The following is a 19,533-nucleotide window of genomic DNA, read 5'->3' as shown; positions in this document are numbered from 1 at the left end:
CTTTCCTCCCCTTAGCAACTGGTCTCTAGGGCTGGTTTATGGTGGTGTGACTTTACCTGCCATAAGTGTCTGTTTCAGGCTAGGTCAGGGGAAGACCCACGTCGGTGGCTGTGTTTGGCTAGGTCAGGGGTGAACCCACTTCAGGGTGGCTGTGTTTGGCTAGGTCAGGGGTGAACCCACGTCAGGGTGGCTGTGTTTGGTTAGGTCAGGGGTGAACCCACGTCGGGGTGGCTGTGTTTGGCTAGGTCAGGGGAAGACCCACGTCGGGGTGGCTGTGTTTGGCTAGGTCAGGGGAAGACCCACGTCGGGGTGGCTGTGTTTGGCAAGGTCAGGGGAAGACCCACGTCGGGGTGGCTGTGTTTGGCTAGGTCAGGGGAAGACCACGTCGGGGTGGCTCTGATTGGTTAGGTCAGGGGTGAACCCACGTCAGGATGGCTGTGTTTGGCTAGGTCAGGGGAAGCCCACGTCAGGGTCTGTCGAATTCGACTTGTTTGCCCTTTGCACAAGTCCACCAGGAAATAACTGATGAGTGGGAGAGTTACAAGAACAGGACTTCATGGTTTTTATTATACTCACCTGCTCTCGCTGGGTTTATTATGCTCACCTGCTCTCGCTGGGTTTCTTATGCTCACCTGCTCTCGCTGGGTTTATTATGCTCACCTGCTCTCGCTGGGTTTATTATACTCACCTGCTCTCGCTGGGTTTATTATGCTCACCTGCTCTCGCTGGGTTTATTATGCTCACCGGTGATGTGAGTAATGACCATGAAAACATGCCAGACTGGTTATACAGTTGAAGTCGGAAGTTTACATACACTTAGATTGGAGTCATTAAAACTAGTTTTTCAACCACTCCAGAAATGTTGTTTTGGCAAGTCTGTTAGGACATCTTCTTTGTGCATGACACAAGTATTTTTTTTCCGACAATTGTTTACAGACAGATTATTTCACTTATAATTCACTGTATCACAATTCCAGTGGGTGGGTCAGAGGTTTACATACTCTAAGTTGACTGTGCCTTTAAACAGCTTGGAAAATTCCCAAAATTTATGTCATGGCTTTAGAAGCTTCTGATAGGCTAATTGACATCATTTGAGTCAATTGGAGGTGTACCTGTACATGTATTTCAAGGTCTACCTTCAAACTCAGTGCCTCTTTGCTTGACATCATGGGAAAATCAAAAGAAATCAGCCAGACATCAGAAAAAGATTGTAGATATCCAAAGTCTGGTTCATCCTTGGGAGCAATTTACAAACGCCTGAAGGTACCACGTTCATCTGAACAAACAATAGTATAAACACCATGGGACCACGCAGCCTTCATACCGCTCAGGAAGGAGACGCGTTCTGTCTCCTAGAGATGAACGTACTTTGGTGCGAAAAGTGGAAATCAATCCCAGAACAACAGCAAAGGACCTTGTGAAGATGCTGGAGGAAACTGGTACAAAAGTATCTATTTCCACAGTAAAACGAGTCCTATATTGACATAACCTGAAAAGCCGTTCTGCAAGGAAGAAGCCACTGCTCCAAAACCGCCATAAAAAAGCCAGACAACAGTTTGCAACTGCATATGGGGACAAAGATCGTACTTTTTGGAGAAATGTCCTCTGTTCTGATGAAACAAAAATAGAACTGTTTGGCTATAATGACCATCGTTATGTTTGGAGGAGAAAGGTGGAGGTTTGCAAGCTGAAGAACACCATCACAACCGTGAAGCATGGTGGTGGCAGCATCATGTTGTGGGGGTGCTTTGCTGCAGGATGGCCTGGTGCACTTCACAAAATAGATGGCATCATGAGGAAAGAAAATTATGTGGATATATTGAAGCAACATGTCAAGACATCAGTCAGGCAGTTAAAGCTTGGTCACAAATGGATCTTCCAAATGGACAATGACCCCAAGCATACTTCCAAAGTTGTGGCAAAATGGCTTAAGGTCAACAAAGTCAAGGTATTGGAGTGGCCATCACAAAGCCCTGACCTCAATACTATTGAACATTTGTGGACAGAACTGAAAAAGCGTGTGCCAGCAAGGAGGCCTACAAACCTGACTCCGTTACACCAGCTCTGTCAGGAGGAATGGGCCAAAATTCACCAAACTTTTTGTGGGAAGCTTGTGGAAGGCTACCTGAAACGTTTGACCCAAGTTAAACAATTTAAAGGCAATTCTACCAAATACTAATTAAGAGTATGTAAACTTCTGACCCACTGGGAATGTGATGAGAGATATAAAAGCTGAAATAAATCATTTTCTCTACTGTTATTGACATTTCACATTCTTAAAATAAAGTGATCCTAAGACAGGGAATTTTTACTAGGATTAAATGTCAGAAATTGTGACAAACAGAGTTTAAATGCACTTGGCTAAGGTGTATATAAACTTCTGACTTCAACTGTAGCTACTGTGTGTTCAACATGTTTACAATTCTTCTGGTTTTATCTAGCTCTTTTTGAGATATTTGACCTTGCCTTACTGGCATCTAGGTCATCAATCCTCTGATATCTGCGACGTTGTAGACGATAACCATCTGATTTTGTGTTGGTTAATCTGCATGAGCAGCATTTTGAAGTTGTGATGCACGGATAGGTCAACACAGCTTTCTGATGAAGAACTGCACAATTTTTCATGGCGCTGACGGGCGGTGGGTGTACAATGCATTCGGAAAGTATTTAGACCCCTTGATCTTAAAAGCCTTATTCTAAAATGATTTAAATAGTTTTTTTCCCCTCATCAACCTACACACAATACCCCATAATGACAAAGCAAAAAAGTTTTTTATATTTTTATTTTTTTAGAAACAAAAAAAACTATCACATTAGCTTAAGTATTCAGACCCTTTACTTTGTACTTGTTGAAGCACCTTTGGCAGCTAGTACAGCCTTGAGTCTTCTTGGGTATGATGCTACAACTTTGGCAAACCTGTATTTGGGGAGCTTCTCCCATTACTCTCTGCAGGTCCTCTTAACCCCTGTCAGGTTGGATTGAGTGTAGCTGCACAGCTATTTCCAGGTCTCTCCAGAAATGTTTGATCGAATTTTATAAAAAGGCTAACCATAACAAAATGTGTAAAAAGGGAAGGGGTCTGAATACTTTCCAAATGCACTGTATGAGTGGATGAATGCCACCCACTGACTACCTCTTCCTCCCCTCCAGTCCCTTACTGATGCCCCTGTGTTGTCCCCCTGTAGGTACAGAGCCTCCAGTCCCTTACTGATGCCCCTGTGTTGTCCCCCTGTAGGTACAGAGCCTCCAGTCCCTTACTGATGCCCCCTGTGTTGTCTCCCTGTAGGTACAGAGCCTCCAGTCCCTTACTGATGCCCCCTGTGTTGTCCCCCTGTAGGTACAGAGCCTCCAGTCCCTTACTGATGTCTCCCTGTAGGTACAGAGCCTCCAGTCCCTTACTGATGCCCCCTGTGTTGTCCCCCTGTAGGTACAGAGCCTCCAGTCCCTTACTGATGCCCCCTGTGTTGTCCCCCTGTAGGTACAGAGCCTTCACCTTTGGTCTCACCTTCCTGCTGTACACCAGCTTCCACCTGTCCAGAAAACCCATCAGCATTGTCAAGGTAACACACAGACACTGATGTATCCTATAGGGAATTCACTGTACTACACTGGCATGTTGCATAAACAGAGACTTACTCACTATACACTCGTCTCCACACACTATATATACATGTTATCAGCACAGGTGGTATTGTAACCTGGTCAGCATGACCTCTCTGTGGTTTAGCCTGCTACTATAACCTGGTCAGCATGACCTCTGTGGTTTAGCCTGCTACTATAACCTGGTCAGCATGACCTCTATGTGGTTCAGCCTGCTACTATAACCTGGTCAGCATGACCTCTCTGTGGTTTAGCCTGCTACTATAACCTGGTCAGCATGACCTCTCTGTGGTTTAGCCTGCTACTATAACCTGGTCAGCATGACCTCTCTGTGGTTTAGCCTGCTACTATAACCTGGTCAGCATGACCTCAATGTGGTTCAGCCTGCTACTATAACCTGGTCAGTATGACCTCTATGTGGTTCAGCCTGCTACTATAACCTGGTCAGTATGACCACTATGTGGTTTAGCCTGCTACTATAACCTGGTCAGCATGACCTCTATGTGGTTCAGCCTGCTACTATAACCTGGTCAGCATGACCTCTATGTGGTTCAGCCTGCTACTATAACCTGGTCAGCATGACCTCAATGTGGTTCAGCCTGCTACTATAACCTGGTCAGCATGACCTCTGTGGTTCAGCCTGCTACTATAACCTGGTCAGCATGACCTCTATGTGGTTCAGCCTGCTACTATAACCTGGTCAGCCTGCTACTATAACCTGGTCAGCCTGCTACTATAACCTGGTCAGCTACTATGACCTGGTCATGACCTCTGTGGTTCAGCCTGCTACTATAACCTGGTCAGTATGACCTCTATGTGGTTCAGCCTGCTACTATAACCTGGTCAGCATGACCTCTATGTGGTTCAGCCTGCTACTATAACCTGGTCAGCATGACCTCTATGTGGTTCAGCCTGCTACTATAACCTGGTCAGCATGACCTCTGTGGTTCAGCCTGCTACTATAACCTGGTCAGCATGACCTCTATGTGGTTCAGCCTGCTACTATAACCTGGTCAGCCTGCTACTATAACCTGGTCAGCCTGCTACTATAACCTGGTCAGCCTGCTACTATAACCTGGTCAGCCTGCTACTATAACCTGGTCAGCCTGCTACTATAACCTGGTCAGCATGACCTCTGTGGTTCAGCCTGCTACTATAACCTGGTCAGCATGACCTCTGTGGTTCAGCCTGCTACTATAACCTGGTCAGCATGACCTCTATGTGGTTCAGCCTGCTACTATAACCTGGTCAGCCTGCTACTATAACCTGGTCAGCATGACCTCTGTGGTTCAGCCTGCTACTATAACCTGGTCAGCATGACCTCTATGTGGTTCAGCCTGCTACTATAACCTGGTCAGCATGACCTCTGTGGTTCAGCCTGCTACTATAACCTGGTCAGCATGACCTCTCTGGTTTAGCCTGCTACTATAACCTGGTCAGTATGACCTCTATGTGGTTTAGCCTGCTACTATAACCTGGTCAGCCTGCTACTATAACCTGGTCAGCCTGCTACTATAACCTGGTCAGCATGACCTCTCTGTGGTTTAGCCTGCTACTATAACCTGGTCAGCATGACCTCTATGTGGTTCAGCCTGCTACTATAACCTGGTCAGCCTGCTACTATAACCTGGTCAGCATGACCTCTGTGGTTTAGCCTGCTACTATAACCTGGTCAGTATGACCTCTATGTGGTTTAGCCTGCTACTATAACCTGGTCAGCCTGCTACTATAACCTGGTCAGTATGACCTCTATGTGGTTTAGCCTGCTACTATAACCTGGTCAGCATGACCTCTCTGTGGTTTAGCCTGCTACTATAACCTGGTCAGTATGACCTCTCTGTGGTTTAGCCTGCTACTATAACCTGGTCAGTATGACCTCTCTGTGGTTTAGCCTGCTACTATAACCTGGTCAGTATGACCTCTCTGTGGTTTAGCCTGCTACTATAACCTGGTCAGTATGACCTCTATGTGGTTTAGCCTGCTACTATAACCTGGTCAGTATGACCTCTATGTGGTTTAGCCTGCTACTATAACCTGGTCAGTATGACCTCTATGTGGTTTAGCCCCCGCACATTGACTCAGTACCGCTACCCCCTATATATAGCCTCGTTATTTTATTCTTGTGTTCCTTTTTATTTGATTTCTTACTTAATTTTTTTTGTAAATATTTTCTTAACTCTTTCTTTTATTGTTTCTTAAAACTACATTTTTGGTAAAGGGCTTGTAAGTAAGAATTTCACATAAGGTTGTTGTACCTGTTGTATTTGGGGCATATGCCTTTTTCATCATTGAACTTATATGGTGATTGGCATCTAAACTTTCATAGTATTACCACGACTACCGGCAAAACAGTTAGTCTTTCAATCACCCACCTGGGTATGACCAATGTCACTATCAAGTAAACTTGCTAGCTACCTCAGTGGATGTTGAACGCACTTCTTCTACCTGCAAATGAACACAGTTCATAGTGATAAATGTGTTTAAATTATAGCCTTGGTATAAAAAGGGATAATCAACTCGGGGCTCTGTGTTTTCTGGAAAATAATGCCTCTCTGCTAGCGCGTTGTGGACCACACCCTCCACATCCTTCATTATTTCCCAGAGAACGCATCGACCATTGTTTACTTTGGAACCATAGCTGCAAACTGCTTGACATTAAGATGGATGAATGACAAGCTACATGTATGCTGTAGCAGGATGGGTTTTTTTTTTTCACTATGAGGGTAATGAATATGTTTTCTCATGGAGATCATACTTGCTCCACAGAGTGAGCTGCATAAGAACTGCTCAGTTCTCCATGAGCTCTCCACGGCTGGTAGTAGGCAGCTGCCCAGCCTCCACACAGAGACGGACTGCAGCTGGAAACCTTTTGGTGAGACTCCACTCAACCCTCGTTCTCCCCCCTCTTTCTCTGCCTGACACACTTTCTCTGATGACCCTCTTCTTCTCAATCCCTCGTACACCAATTCCCTTTCCCTCCCACCTATTCCACCGACCTACCTTCCCTACACATGTTACTATTTGCTCATTTTTGTTGATCCCCATAACCAAATCCAGTGGTCACTTTTCAGATACAGTGGGGCAAAAAAGTATTTAGTCAGCCAACAATTGTGCAAGTTCTCCCACTTAAAAAGATGAGAGGCCTGTAATTTTCATCATAGGTACACTTCAACTATGACAGATAAAATGAGAAGGAAAAAAATCCAGAAAATCACATTGTATGGTTTTTAATGAATTTATTTGCAAATTATGGTGGAAAAAGTAAGTATTTGGTCACCTACAAACGAGCAAGATTTCTGGCTCTCACAGACCAGTAACTTCTTCTTTAAGAGGCTCCTCTGTCCTTTTTTGCCCCACTGTATGATGAAAATTACAGGCCTCTCATCTTTTTAAGTGGGAGAACTTGCACAATTGGTGGCCCACTAAATACTTTTTTTGCCCCACTGTAAGTGGCCATTGGTTGAATTGATGTTATTCTTATGCAAAAAAAAAATTGCACCATTTCTAGATAAAAGCAACTATAAGCAGCTTCTGGGAGCCATGGACTACTCCTTCCTCTGTGCCTACGCTGTGGGAATGTACCTCAGGTAAGGCCTCATCCAGTCTGTCTATTTAACCTGACCAGGGGGAAATCTCTGGCTGTGTTATTCACTAGAAAGGTCTTGGAGTCGATCCTGGACAGGTCAGGTGATTAGGAATTACCCACCATTATCTTACTGCAAGCTGCTATTTTAACTTGAGCAAGAGTGTCAACGCTGAAGATCTGAGTTGGTGACAGTTTTGTATTCTATAAGAGGCCTAAATCAAATCAAATCAAATCAAATTTATTTATATAGCCCTTCGTACGTCAGCTGATATCTCAAAGTGCTGTACAGAAACCCAGCCTAAAACCCCAAACAGCAAACAATGCAGGTGTAAAAGCACGGTGGCTAGGAAAAACTCCCTAGAAAGGCCAAAACCTAGGAAGAAACCTAGAGAGGAACCGGGCTATGTGGGGTGGCCAGTCCTCTTCTGGCTGTGCCGGGTAGAGATTATAACAGAACATGACCAAGATGTTCAAATGTTCATAAATGACCAGCATGGTCAAATAATAATAAGGCAGAACAGTTGAAACTGGAGCAGCAGCACAGTCAGGTGGACTGGGGACAGCAAGGAGCCTAGTGATGTTAAGTCCTGAACCTGGGAGGAGATTGTGTCTATTCCTATGATTGTGTCATCATTGTGCGTCCCGCAGTGGCATCATCGGCGAGCGCCTGCCTATTCGTCTGTACCTGACGTTCGGCATGCTGATGAGTGGCCTCTTCACCTGTCTGTTTGGTCTGGGCCGCATCTACAACATCCACAGCCTCAGCTTCTATATATTTGTCCAGGTGAATCAAACGCATACATGGAATGCCACACACACACACACACACACACACACACACACACACACACACACACACACACACACACACACACACACACACACACACACACACACACACACACACACACACACAAATGTTGTAGAAATCAGAGGACAACTATTCTGTATTCTGAATTTTTTTCTAGCTGCTCTCGTTGCTCCCAAGTCTAACACAACATACTCCTCTGTGTGTTTCTCCGCTGCCTCAGGTGGCCAATGGCTTGGTTCAGACCACTGGCTGGCCCAGTGTGGTCACGTGCATCGGGAACTGGTTTGGGAAGGGAAGGTAAGCCACAAGATGTGTTGTTATTATTCTGGTGATTCCGCTATAGTTCAGATATCTTGAAGTTACAATAGGAATTTAACTATGTTATTTGGTGTTCCCTACAGGAGGGCTCTGATCAGAACACTATCCTAACCCTGTTTAACTGATCGGAAAACACTATCCTATTCCTGTTTAACTGATCAGAACACTATCCTAACCCTGTTTAACTGATCGGAACACTATCCTATTCCTGTTTAACTGATCGGAACACTATCCTAACCCTGTTTAACTGATCGGAACACTATCCTAACCCTGTTTAACTGATCAGAACACTATCCTAACCCTGTTTTAACTGATCAGAACACTATCCTAACCCTGTTTAACTGATCAGAACACTATCCTAACCCTGTTTAACTGATCAGAACACTATCCTAACCCTGTTTAACTGATCAGAACACTATCCTAACCCTGTTTAACTGATCAGAACACTATCCTAACCCTGTTTAACTGATCGGAACACTATCCTATTCCTGTTTAACTGATCGGAACACTATCCTAACCCTGTTTAACTGATCGGAACACTATCCTATTCCTGTTTAACTGATCGGAACACTATCCTAACCCTGTTTTAACTGATCAGAACACTATCCTAACCCTGTTTTAACTGATCAGAACACTATCCTAACCCTGTTTAACTGATCAGAACACTATCCTAACCCTGTTTTAACTGATCAGAACACTATCCTAACCCTGTTTAACTGATCAGAACACTATCCTAACCCTGTTTAACTGATCAGAACACTATCCTAACCCTGTTTAACTGATCAGAACACTATCCTAACCCTGTTTAACTGATCAGAACACTATCCTAACCCTGTTTAACTGATCAGAACACTATCCTAACCCTGTTTTAACTGATCGGAACACTATCCTATTCCTGTTTAACTGATCAGAACACTATCCTAACCCTGTTTTAACTGATCAGAACACTATCCTATTCCTGTTTAACTGATCAGAACACTATCCTAACCCTGTTTAACTGATCAGAACACTATCCTAACCCTGTTTAACTGATCAGAACACTATCCTAACCCTGTTTAACTGATCAGAACACTATCCTAACCCTGTTTTAACTGATCAGAACACTATCCTAACCCTGTTTATCTGATCAGAACACTATCCTAACCCTGTTTTAACTGATCAGAACACTATCCTAACCCTGTTTAACTGATCAGAACACTATCCTAACCCTGTTTTAACTGATCGGAACACTATCCTATTCCTGTTTAACTGATCAGAACACTATCCTAACCCTGTTTTAACTGATCAGAACACTATCCTAACCCTGTTTATCTGATCAGAACACTATCCTAACCCTGTTTTAACTGGCATTTCCTACAGGAGGGATCTGATCAGAACACTATCCTAACCCTGTTTTAACTGATCAGAACACTATCACCCTGTTTTAACTGATCAGAACACTATCCTAACCCTGTTTTAACTGATCAGAACACTATCCTAACCCTGTTTTAACTGATCAGAACACTATCCTAACCCTGTTTTAACTGATCAGAACACTATCCTAACCCTGTTTTAACTGGCATTCCCTACAGGAGGGGTCTGATCATGGGCATATGGAACTCCCATACCTCAGTGGGCAACATCCTGGGCTCTTTGATTGCAGGTTACTGGGTCTCCTCCAACTGGGGCCTGTCCTTCATCGTCCCCGGCCTTGTGATCGCTGCTATGGGTGTCGTCTGCTTCCTGTTCCTCATTGAACGTGAGTACTGCTCTGTGACTGGTTGTAGGAAGATTGGAAAGGACTTTCTTCTCGTTGACCTCAGAGAAGTTTCCGTGCATGATTTTTGTCATGGTAAAACTTTTGCATGCTGACATCTAATCTTGACCTGGTTTTGTCTGCAGATCCAAATGATTTGAAAAGCATCCATGATGTACAGAACCCTGCTTCCAGCAACACTGTGAGTACTTATCATGTCTCTCTGGGTCTCCCAAAGCATCTCTTAGTATAGACATAATATGGGGATGCCATTTCAAAGGCATGAATCTCAGATAGACAAAGTCCCCTTGTTTTTGTCCTATGCCGAGTGTAAGTGCCATTTTGGAAATGTGTTGTGGACATTGTTTGTTTTGTTTTGTGAGCCATGAGTGGTTTCATTGTGCGTAGCCCACGTCTTCAGAATTTGCCTGAATAGCATCGTTTCCATAACAACTGTCTCCCACTTTATCCCACTGGTAGCAGCAGTGGAGTGTCACGCGTCCAAAAGGGAAACAAAACATTAATTGTTTACAATGTGGGTGGATTCATTGTAAAAGCTTTATTTAGGGTTATTCTTGATTGACAGGTGATGTTTTCATCCTCCCACACTACTTTGAAATGCGTTACAGATGTTTACATTGGTGGCTGCTGGAACACTGTATCTTGATGGTTGAAAACTGAATGTAGCTTCATGTGGGTTCTGTAACATGATGGTGGAAACTGAATGTAGCTTCATGTGGGTTCTGTAACATGATGGTGGAAACTGAATGTAGCTTCATGTGGATTCTGTAACATGATGGTGGAAACTGAATGTAGCTTCATGTGGATTCTGTAACATGATGGTGGAAACTGAATGTAGCTTCATGTGGATTCTGTAACATGATGGTGGAAACTGAATGTAGCTTCATGTGGATTCTGTAACATGATGGTGGAAACTGAATGTAGCTTCATGTGGATTCTGTAACATGATGGTGAAAACTGAATGTAGCTTCATGTGGATTCTGTAACATGATGGTGGAAACTGAATGTAGCTTCATGTGGATTCTGTAACATGATGGTGAAAACTGAATGTAGCTTCATGTGGGTTCTGTAACATGATGGTGGAAACTGAATGTAGCTTCATGTGGATTCTGTAACATGATGGTGGAAACTGAATGTAGCTTCATGTGGATTCTGTAACATGATGGTGGAAACTGAATGTAGCTTCATGTGGCTTCATGTGGATTCTGTAACATGATGGTGGAAACTGAATGTAGCTTCATGTGGATTCTGTAACATGATGGTGAAAACTGACTGTAGCTTCATGTGGATTCTGTAACATGATGGTGGAAACTGAATGTAGCTTCATGTGGATTCTGTAACATGATGGTGAAAACTGAATGTAGCTTCATGTGGATTCTGTAACATGATGGTAAATGGTGTTGGTTTTGTTTTCTCATGTAGAAGCTGACCAATAGCTGTACTTGGTTTTGTTTTCTCATGTAGAAGCTGACCAATAGCTGGAAAGGGGTGAATGGACATAACCAGCTCTATCATTCGTACAAACAAGGAGGCAAATCTCAGGTGTGTGTCTGTTTTTATCTGAGTTTGTCTGTGTTTTTTGGTTAATATCTGTGTTATTAACCCTTGGTCTCCCTCCCAGAACTGGGACACAGAGCTGCTGCTCCCTGTACAGCAGGTGGTAGTGGTGAAGAGCGAATCGGAGCCCTCGGCCATCAGCTTCATGGGAGCATTACGCATACCGGTCAGTCACCTGAGCTCTCACACCACCCATATCTCTCACACCACCCATATCTCACACACCACCCATATCTCTCACACACCACCCATATCTCTCACACACCACCCATATCTCTCACACACCACCCATATCTCTCACACACCACCCATATCTCTCACACACCACCCATATCTCTCACACACCACCCATATCTCTCACACCACCCATATCTCTCTCTCACACCACCCATATCTCTCTCACACCACCCATATCTCTCTCACACCACCCATATCTCTCTCACACCACCCATATCTCTCTCACACCACCCATATCTCTCTCACACCACCCATATCTCTCTCACACCACCCATACCTCTCACACACCACCCATATCTCTCACACACCACCCATATCTCTCACACACCACCCATATCTCTCACACACCACCCATATCTCTCACACACCACCCATATCTCTCACACACCACCCATATCTCTCTCACACACCACACATATCTCTCTCACACACCACCCATATCTCTCTCTCACACCACACATATCTCTCTCACACCACCCATATCTCTCTCTCACACCACCCATATCTCTCTCACACCACCCATATCTCTCTCACACCACCCATATCCCTCTCACACCACCCATATCTCTCAAACCACCCATATCTCTCACACCACCCATATCTCTCACACCACCCATATCTCTCACCACCCATATCTCTCTTTCACCACCCATATCTCTCTTACACCACCCATATCTCTCTTACACCACCCATATCTCTCTCACACCACCCATATCACACACACCACCCATATCACACACACCACCCATATCTCTCACACCACCCATATCACACACACCACCCATATCACACACACCACCCATATCTCTCTCACACCACCCATATCTCTCTCACACCACCCATATCTCTCTCACACCACCCATATCTCTCTCTCACACCACCCATATCTCTCTCTCACACCACCCATATCTCTCTCTCACACCACCCATATCTCTCTCTCACACCACCCATATCTCTCTCTCACACCACCCATATCTCTCTCTCACACCACCCATATCTCTCTTACACCACCCATATCTCTCTCACACCACCCATATCTCTCTCACACCACCCATATCACACACACCACCCATATCTCTCTCACACCACCCATATCTCTCTCACACCACCCATATCTCTCTCACACCACCCATATCTCTCTCTCACACCACCCATATCTCTCTCTCACACCACCCATATCTCTCTCTCACACCACCCATATCTCTCTCTCACACCACCCATATCTCTCTCTCACACCACCCATATCTCTCTCTCACACCACCCATATCTCTCTCACACCACCCATATCTCTCTCACACCACCCATATCCCTCTCACACCACCCATATCCCTCTCACACCACCCATATCTCTCACACCACCCATATCTCTCACACCACCCATATCTCTCACACCACCCATATCTCTCACACCACCCATATCTCTCACCACCCATATCTCTCTTACACCACCCATATCTCTCTCACACCACCCATATCTCTCTCACACCACCCATATCTCTCTCACACCACCCATATCTCTCTCTCACACCACCCATATCTCTCTCTCACACCACCCATATCTCTCTCTCACACCACCCATATCTCTCTCTCACACCACCCATATCTCTCTCTCACACCACCCATATCTCTCTCTCACACCACCCATATCTCTCTCTCACACACACACTTATGTATTGATATCCTTGTGGGGACCAAATAATTGATTCCCATCCCAAATCCTTTTTTCCTTCACCCTAAACCCCTAACCCTAAAACTACACCTAACCCCTAACCCTAAAACTACACCTAACCCTAAAACTACACCTAACCCTAAACCCCTACCCCTAAAACTACACCTAATCCTAAACCTAACCTTAACCCTAAACCCCTAACCCTAAAACAACACTTAACCTTAACCCTAAACCCCTAACCCTAAAACTACACCTAACCCTTAACCCTAGCACTAACCCTAACTCCTAACACTAAACCTACCCCTAACCCATCACTCCTTACTCCTCATTCCTAACCCCTTATTCCTAACCCCTACACTAAACCTAAGCCTAACTGTAATGTTCAAGTCTAAAATAGCATTTTTACTTGTAGGGAACAGCAAAATTTCCCAACATGTCAGAATTGTCCTTGTTTCACTATCAGTATGAAGACTTCTGGTACCCACAAGGATAGTTAAACAAAAAAGCTACTGAGGGGAGGAAGGCTCATAATAGTGTCTGCAACGGATGGATACCATTCCACTGTTTCCTCTCCAGCCATTACCACGAGCCCTCCCCATTTTTAAGGTGCCACCAACCCCATGTGACACACACCAACGCCCAGGCCCTGTTGCCCAAAGCCCAGGGTGTCAAACTCATTTCCTGGAGGGCTTGTATCGGCTGGTTTTTATTATTTTCTTTCAATTCAAGTCCAATTTAAGACCTACACAACCAGGTGAGGGGAGTTCCTATCTAATCAATGACCTTAATTGATCAAATCAAGTACAAGGGCAGAGCGTCGGAACCCTGCCGACGCTCTGCCCTCCAGAGCTGTATTTTGACACACGTGCCCTAGGCTCTTAAATAGATAAAAAATAATTGCATAGGTACTGTATAAGGAACTGGGGAAAACGCTGGCCCTAAACATAAACCAAGTACCTTTCTATTCTAGACAACTATAGAGCTTTTATTTGTTGACAGTCTGCTTCTCTCTCTTTCTCCACCCAGGGAGTGATCGAGTTCTCTCTGTGTTTGCTGTTTGCCAAGCTGGTCAGCTACACTTTCCTCTTCTGGTTGCCGCTCTACATCACGAAAGCAGGTATGTAGCAGTGGTGGGAAAATGACTCGATGGTCATACTTGAGTAAAAGTAAAGATACCTGAACAGAAAAATGACTCCAGTAAAAGTCAAAGTTACCCAGCAAAATACTACTTGAGTAAAAGTCTAAAAGTATCTGATTTCAAATGTACTTAAGGTCAGTGGTAGAAAAAGTACTCAATCATCATACCTGAGTAAAAGTACAAAGTAAAAGTAAATGCTATACATCAAAGTCCTGATATTAAGCAAACCAGACGGCGCGGTTTTCTTATTATTTTTAATTACGGACAGACAGGGGCACACTCCAACACTCAGACATCATTAGTTATTAGTTATTTCCGTGCTCTGCCAGGTAGTTATTCCCGTGCTCTGCCAGGTAGTTATTTCCGTGCTCTGCCAGGTAGTTATTTCCGTGCTCTGCCAGGTAGTTACTCCGTGCTCTGCCAGGTAGTTGTTCCCGTGCTCTGCCAGGTAGTTATTTCCGTGCTCTGCCAGGTAGTTATTCCCGTGCTCTGCCAGGTAGTTACTCCCGTGCTCTGCCAGGTAGTTACTCCCGTGCTCTGCCAGGTAGTTATTCCCGTGCTCTGCCAGGTAGTTGTTCCCGTGCTCTGCCAGGTAGTTGTTCCCGTGCTCTGCCAGGTAGTTGTTCCCGTGCTCTGCCAGGTAGTTGTTCCCGTGCTCTGCCAGGTAGTTGTTCCCGTGCTCTGCCAGGTAGTTGTTCCCGTGCTCTGCCAGGTAGTTGTTCCCGTGCTCTGCCAGGTAGTTGTTCCCGTGCTCTGCCAGGTAGTTGTTCCCGTGCTCTGCCAGGTAGTTGTTCCCGTGCTCTGCCAGGTAGTTACTCCCGTGCTCTGCCAGGTAGTTGTTCCCGTGCTCTGCCAGGTAGTTACTCCCGTGCTCTGCCAGGTAGTTGTTCCCGTGCTCTGCCAGGTAGTTGTTCCCGTGCTCTGCCAGGTAGTTGTTCCCGTGCTCTGCCAGGTAGTTGTTCCCGTGCTCTGCCAGGTAGTTGTTCCCGTGCTCTGCCAGGTAGTTGTTCCCGTGCTCTGCCAGGTAGTTGTTCCCGTGCTCTGCCAGGTAGCATTATTAGTAGTGTCACTTGTTTTGTTTGCCAGAGGGTGTGTTGAGATAATGTGCTGTCTGTCTGTCTCAGCTCACCTAGATGCCAAAAAGGCCGGAGAGCTCTCCACTCTGTTTGACGTGGGAGGAATTGTGGGTATGTTCCCTTTTTTTTCATGATGTCAAAACGAACCATATAACTGTCTTATGATCTGGATGTTTCTGCTCCTTTGTGTGTTTTGTGTCAGAGATAGTTTTTTATTTGTCGAGATTATCATTGGAAAATAATAGACATCATTCCTGCATCATTGGAATAGAACTACCCTCAAACCACTCCTATTTTCTTGATTGTTGTGCTCATCACATAGTCTGTCTGTCTGTATAGGGGGAATCCTGGCTGGGGTCATATCTGATAAGCTGGGAAAGAGGGCCACTACCTGTGCAGTGATGCTGCTGCTGGCTGCTCCTACTGTGAGTCGGTCTGTCTCTCTCTCTCTCTCTCTCTCTCTCTCGGTCTTGCTCTCTGTCTGTCTCTGCTTCCCCCTGTTGTACAGGACAGGAATCACAGTTGATCATCTCAATGAATAAAAATATGAGCATGCATCATGAACCTTACAGGACATGTACACTGAGTGTACAAAACATTAAGAACACCTTCCTAATATTAATATGCACCCTCCAGTTTTGCCCTCGGAACAGCTTCAATTGGCTGTTAACCAAGTTGGCTGCTAAACATGTGTATGTGACAAATACAATTTGATTTGATTGGTCAGGGCATGGACTCTGCCAGGTGTCGAAAGCGTTCCACAGGGATGCTGGCCCATGTCGACTCCAATGTTTCCCACAGTTGTCAAGTTGGCTGGATTTCCTTTGGGTGGTGGACCATTCTTGATTACACACAGGAAACTGTTGAGCGTGAAAAAACCCAGCAGCGTTGCAGTTCTTGACACTCAAACCGGTGCGCCTGACACCTACTACCATACCCCGTTCAAAGAGATTACTTAAATATTTTCTTTCCCGTTCAACCTCTGAATGGCACACATACAAAATCTACACTGAACAAAAATATAAAAAGTACATTTGTTGGTCCCATGTTCCATGAGCTGAAATAAAATATCACAGAAATGTTGCATACGTACCAAATCATCCTTATTTCTCTCAAATTTTGTGCACGAATTTGTTTACATCCCTGTTAGTGAGCATTTCTCCTTTACCAAGATAATCCATCCACCTGACAGGTGTGACATATCAAGAAACGGATTAAACTCCATGGTCATTACACAGGTGCACCTTGTGCTGTGGACAAAAGGCCTCTGTAAAATGTGCAGTTTTGTCACACAATACAATGTGCAATTGGCACGCTGACTGCAGGAATGTCCACCAGAGCTGTTGCCAGAGATATTAATGTTAATTTATCTTCCATAAGCCGCCTCCAACTTTGTTTTAGAGAATTTGGCAGTGCGTCCAACCGGCCTCACAACTGCAGACCACGTGTAACCATGCCAGCCCAGGACCTCCACATCCCGCTTCTTCACTTGTGGGATCATCTGAGACCAGCCACCCAGACAGCTGATGAAGTGGTGGGTCTGCACAACTGTAGAATTTCTTCACTAACTGTTAGAAACCGTCTCAGGGAAGTTCATCTGAGCGCTCGTCGTCCTCACCAGGGTCTTCACCTGACTGCAGTTCAGCGTTGTAACTGACTTCAGTGGGAAAATGCTCACATTCGATGCTCACTGGAGCGCTGGAGATGTGTGCTCATCACAGATGATTCTCAGTTTCAACTGTACCGGGGAGATGTCACACAGCCTGTATGGTGTCGTGTGGGCGATCTGTTTGCTGATGTCAACGTTGTGAACAGAGACCCCCATGGGGGCAGTGGGGTTATGGAATGGGCAGGCATAAGCTATGGACAACGAACACTATTGCATTTTATTGATGGCAATGTGAATGCACAGAAATGCCGTGGCGAGATCCTGAGGCCCATTGTCGTGCCATTCATCCTCCTCCATCACCTCATGTTTCAGCATGATAATGCACGGCCCCATGTTGCAAGGATCTGTACACTATTCTTGGAAGCAGAAAATGTCCCAGTTCTCCCATTGCCTGCATACTCACTAGACATGTCACCCATTAAGCATGTTTGGGATGCTCTGGATCAACGTGTACGACAGCGCGTTCCAGTTCAAGCCAATATCCAGCTACTTCGCACAGCCATTGAAGAGGAGTGGGACAACATTCCACAGGCCACAATCAACAGCCTGATAAACCTTATGTCACGCTGCATGAGGAAAATGGTGGTCACACCAGATACTAACTGGTTTTCTGATCCACGCCCCTACCTTTTAGGTATCTGTGACCAACAAATGCATGTCTGTATTTCAGTCATGTGAAATCCATAGATTAGGGCCTAATAAATGTATTTCAATTGACTGATTTCCTTATATGAACTGTAAAATCGTTAAAATTGTTGCATCCTGGGTCTATATTTTTGTTCAGTATATTTCAATTGTCTCAGTTTTTATAAATTGTTCTTCAACTTGTCCCCCCCCTTTATCTACACTGATTTTGAAGTGGATTTAACAAGTGACAAGGGATCATATCTTTCACTTGGTCAGTCTGTCATGGAATGAGCAGGTGTTCTTAATGTTTTGTGTACACAGGTGTTCTTAATGTTTTGTGTACACGGGTGTTCTTAATGTTTTGTGTACACGGGTGTTCTTAATGTTTTGTGTACATGGGTGTTCTTAATGTTTTGTCCACTAGTGTACACAGGTGTTCTTAATGTTTTGTGTACACAGGTGTTCTTAATGTTTTGTGTACACGGTGTTCTTAATGTTTTGTGTACACAGGTGTTCTTAATGTTTTGTGTACATGGGTGTTCTTAATGTTTTGTCCACTAGTGTACACAGGTGTTCTTAATGTTTTGTGTACACGGGTGTTCTTAATGTTTTGTGTACACGGTGTTCTTAATGTTTTGTGTACATGGGTGTTCTTAATGTTTTGTGTACACGGGTGTTCTTAATGTTTTATGTACACGGGTGTTCTTAATGTTTTGTCCACTCAGTGTATTTGATAGCTGTTGTTTTTTATTCTTTGTTTCAGCTTTATGGCTTTTCTATGATCAGTGAGTTTGGACTTGGACCCACCATCGGTAGGGATAAATTCTCATATTCTCCAGTTTGTGTTGAGGGATTGACTGAATCCTCTCCTGAGCCCATTGACTTATATAGATATTGGCTGTGCTATTTTGACTGTCAATGACTTACAGGTGAACAGTGTTATGTCACAAGCTTGGTTGGGTTTGACATTCATCAAGTGAATGGTGTTTTGATGTACCGTGTACCTCCTAGGTATGCTGCTGGTGTGTGGAGGGCTAGTGAATGGACCATATGCCCTTATTACAACAGCAGTGTCTGCTGATCTGGTGAGTGTGTGTGTGTGTGTGTGTGTTGCGAGTCTGTCTCACTATCCTTTTACACAGTTTATAATCCTCCCTAGTTTTATCTTCCTAAACTTTTTGAGCGGTCATACTATTTTAGTATTTCCTGTGTGTGGGCCTCTCTCTGACCTCAAATCCTCCCTCTCTCTGACCTCAAATCCTCCCTCTCTCTGACCTCAAATCCTCCCTCTCTCTGACCTCAAATCCTCCCTCTCTCTGACCTCAAATCCTCCCTCTCTCTGACCTCAAATCCTCCCTCTGTCTGACCTCAAATCCTCCCTCTCTCTGACCTCAAATCCTCCCTCTCTCTGACCTCAAATCCTCCCTCTGTCTGACCTCAAATCCTGCCTCTCTCTGACCTCAAATCCTCCCTCTCTCTGACCTCAAA

General features: G+C 44.7%; 1 protein-coding gene across 2 annotated transcripts in view; it reads left to right on the top strand.

Annotated features, from left to right (window-relative positions):
* Positions 1-19,533, top strand: part of LOC124044263 (glucose-6-phosphate exchanger SLC37A1-like) — a 33,656-nt gene that overhangs the window by 4,637 nt on the left and 9,486 nt on the right. For both annotated transcript variants that reach the window (XM_046363886.1, XM_046363885.1), the window contains exons 3-16: positions 3,480-3,561; positions 6,368-6,473; positions 7,110-7,188; positions 7,836-7,971; positions 8,219-8,295; positions 9,888-10,054; positions 10,198-10,253; positions 11,537-11,614; positions 11,694-11,795; positions 14,562-14,652; positions 15,798-15,860; positions 16,089-16,174; positions 18,809-18,857; positions 19,057-19,130. In XM_046363886.1, coding sequence (XP_046219842.1) covers positions 3,480-3,561; positions 6,368-6,473; positions 7,110-7,188; positions 7,836-7,971; positions 8,219-8,295; positions 9,888-10,054; positions 10,198-10,253; positions 11,537-11,614; positions 11,694-11,795; positions 14,562-14,652; positions 15,798-15,860; positions 16,089-16,174; positions 18,809-18,857; positions 19,057-19,130 — 1,246 coding nt within the window. The remainder of the gene's footprint in view (positions 1-3,479; positions 3,562-6,367; positions 6,474-7,109; positions 7,189-7,835; positions 7,972-8,218; positions 8,296-9,887; positions 10,055-10,197; positions 10,254-11,536; positions 11,615-11,693; positions 11,796-14,561; positions 14,653-15,797; positions 15,861-16,088; positions 16,175-18,808; positions 18,858-19,056; positions 19,131-19,533) is intronic.

Source organism: Oncorhynchus gorbuscha, linkage group LG09 (assembly GCF_021184085.1).
Source record: "Oncorhynchus gorbuscha isolate QuinsamMale2020 ecotype Even-year linkage group LG09, OgorEven_v1.0, whole genome shotgun sequence".
In the NCBI taxonomy this organism is placed as follows: Eukaryota; Metazoa; Chordata; class Actinopteri; order Salmoniformes; family Salmonidae; genus Oncorhynchus; species Oncorhynchus gorbuscha.
Note: the sequence above shows the minus strand (reverse complement) of the source record. Positions and strands in the feature narration are given on the sequence as shown.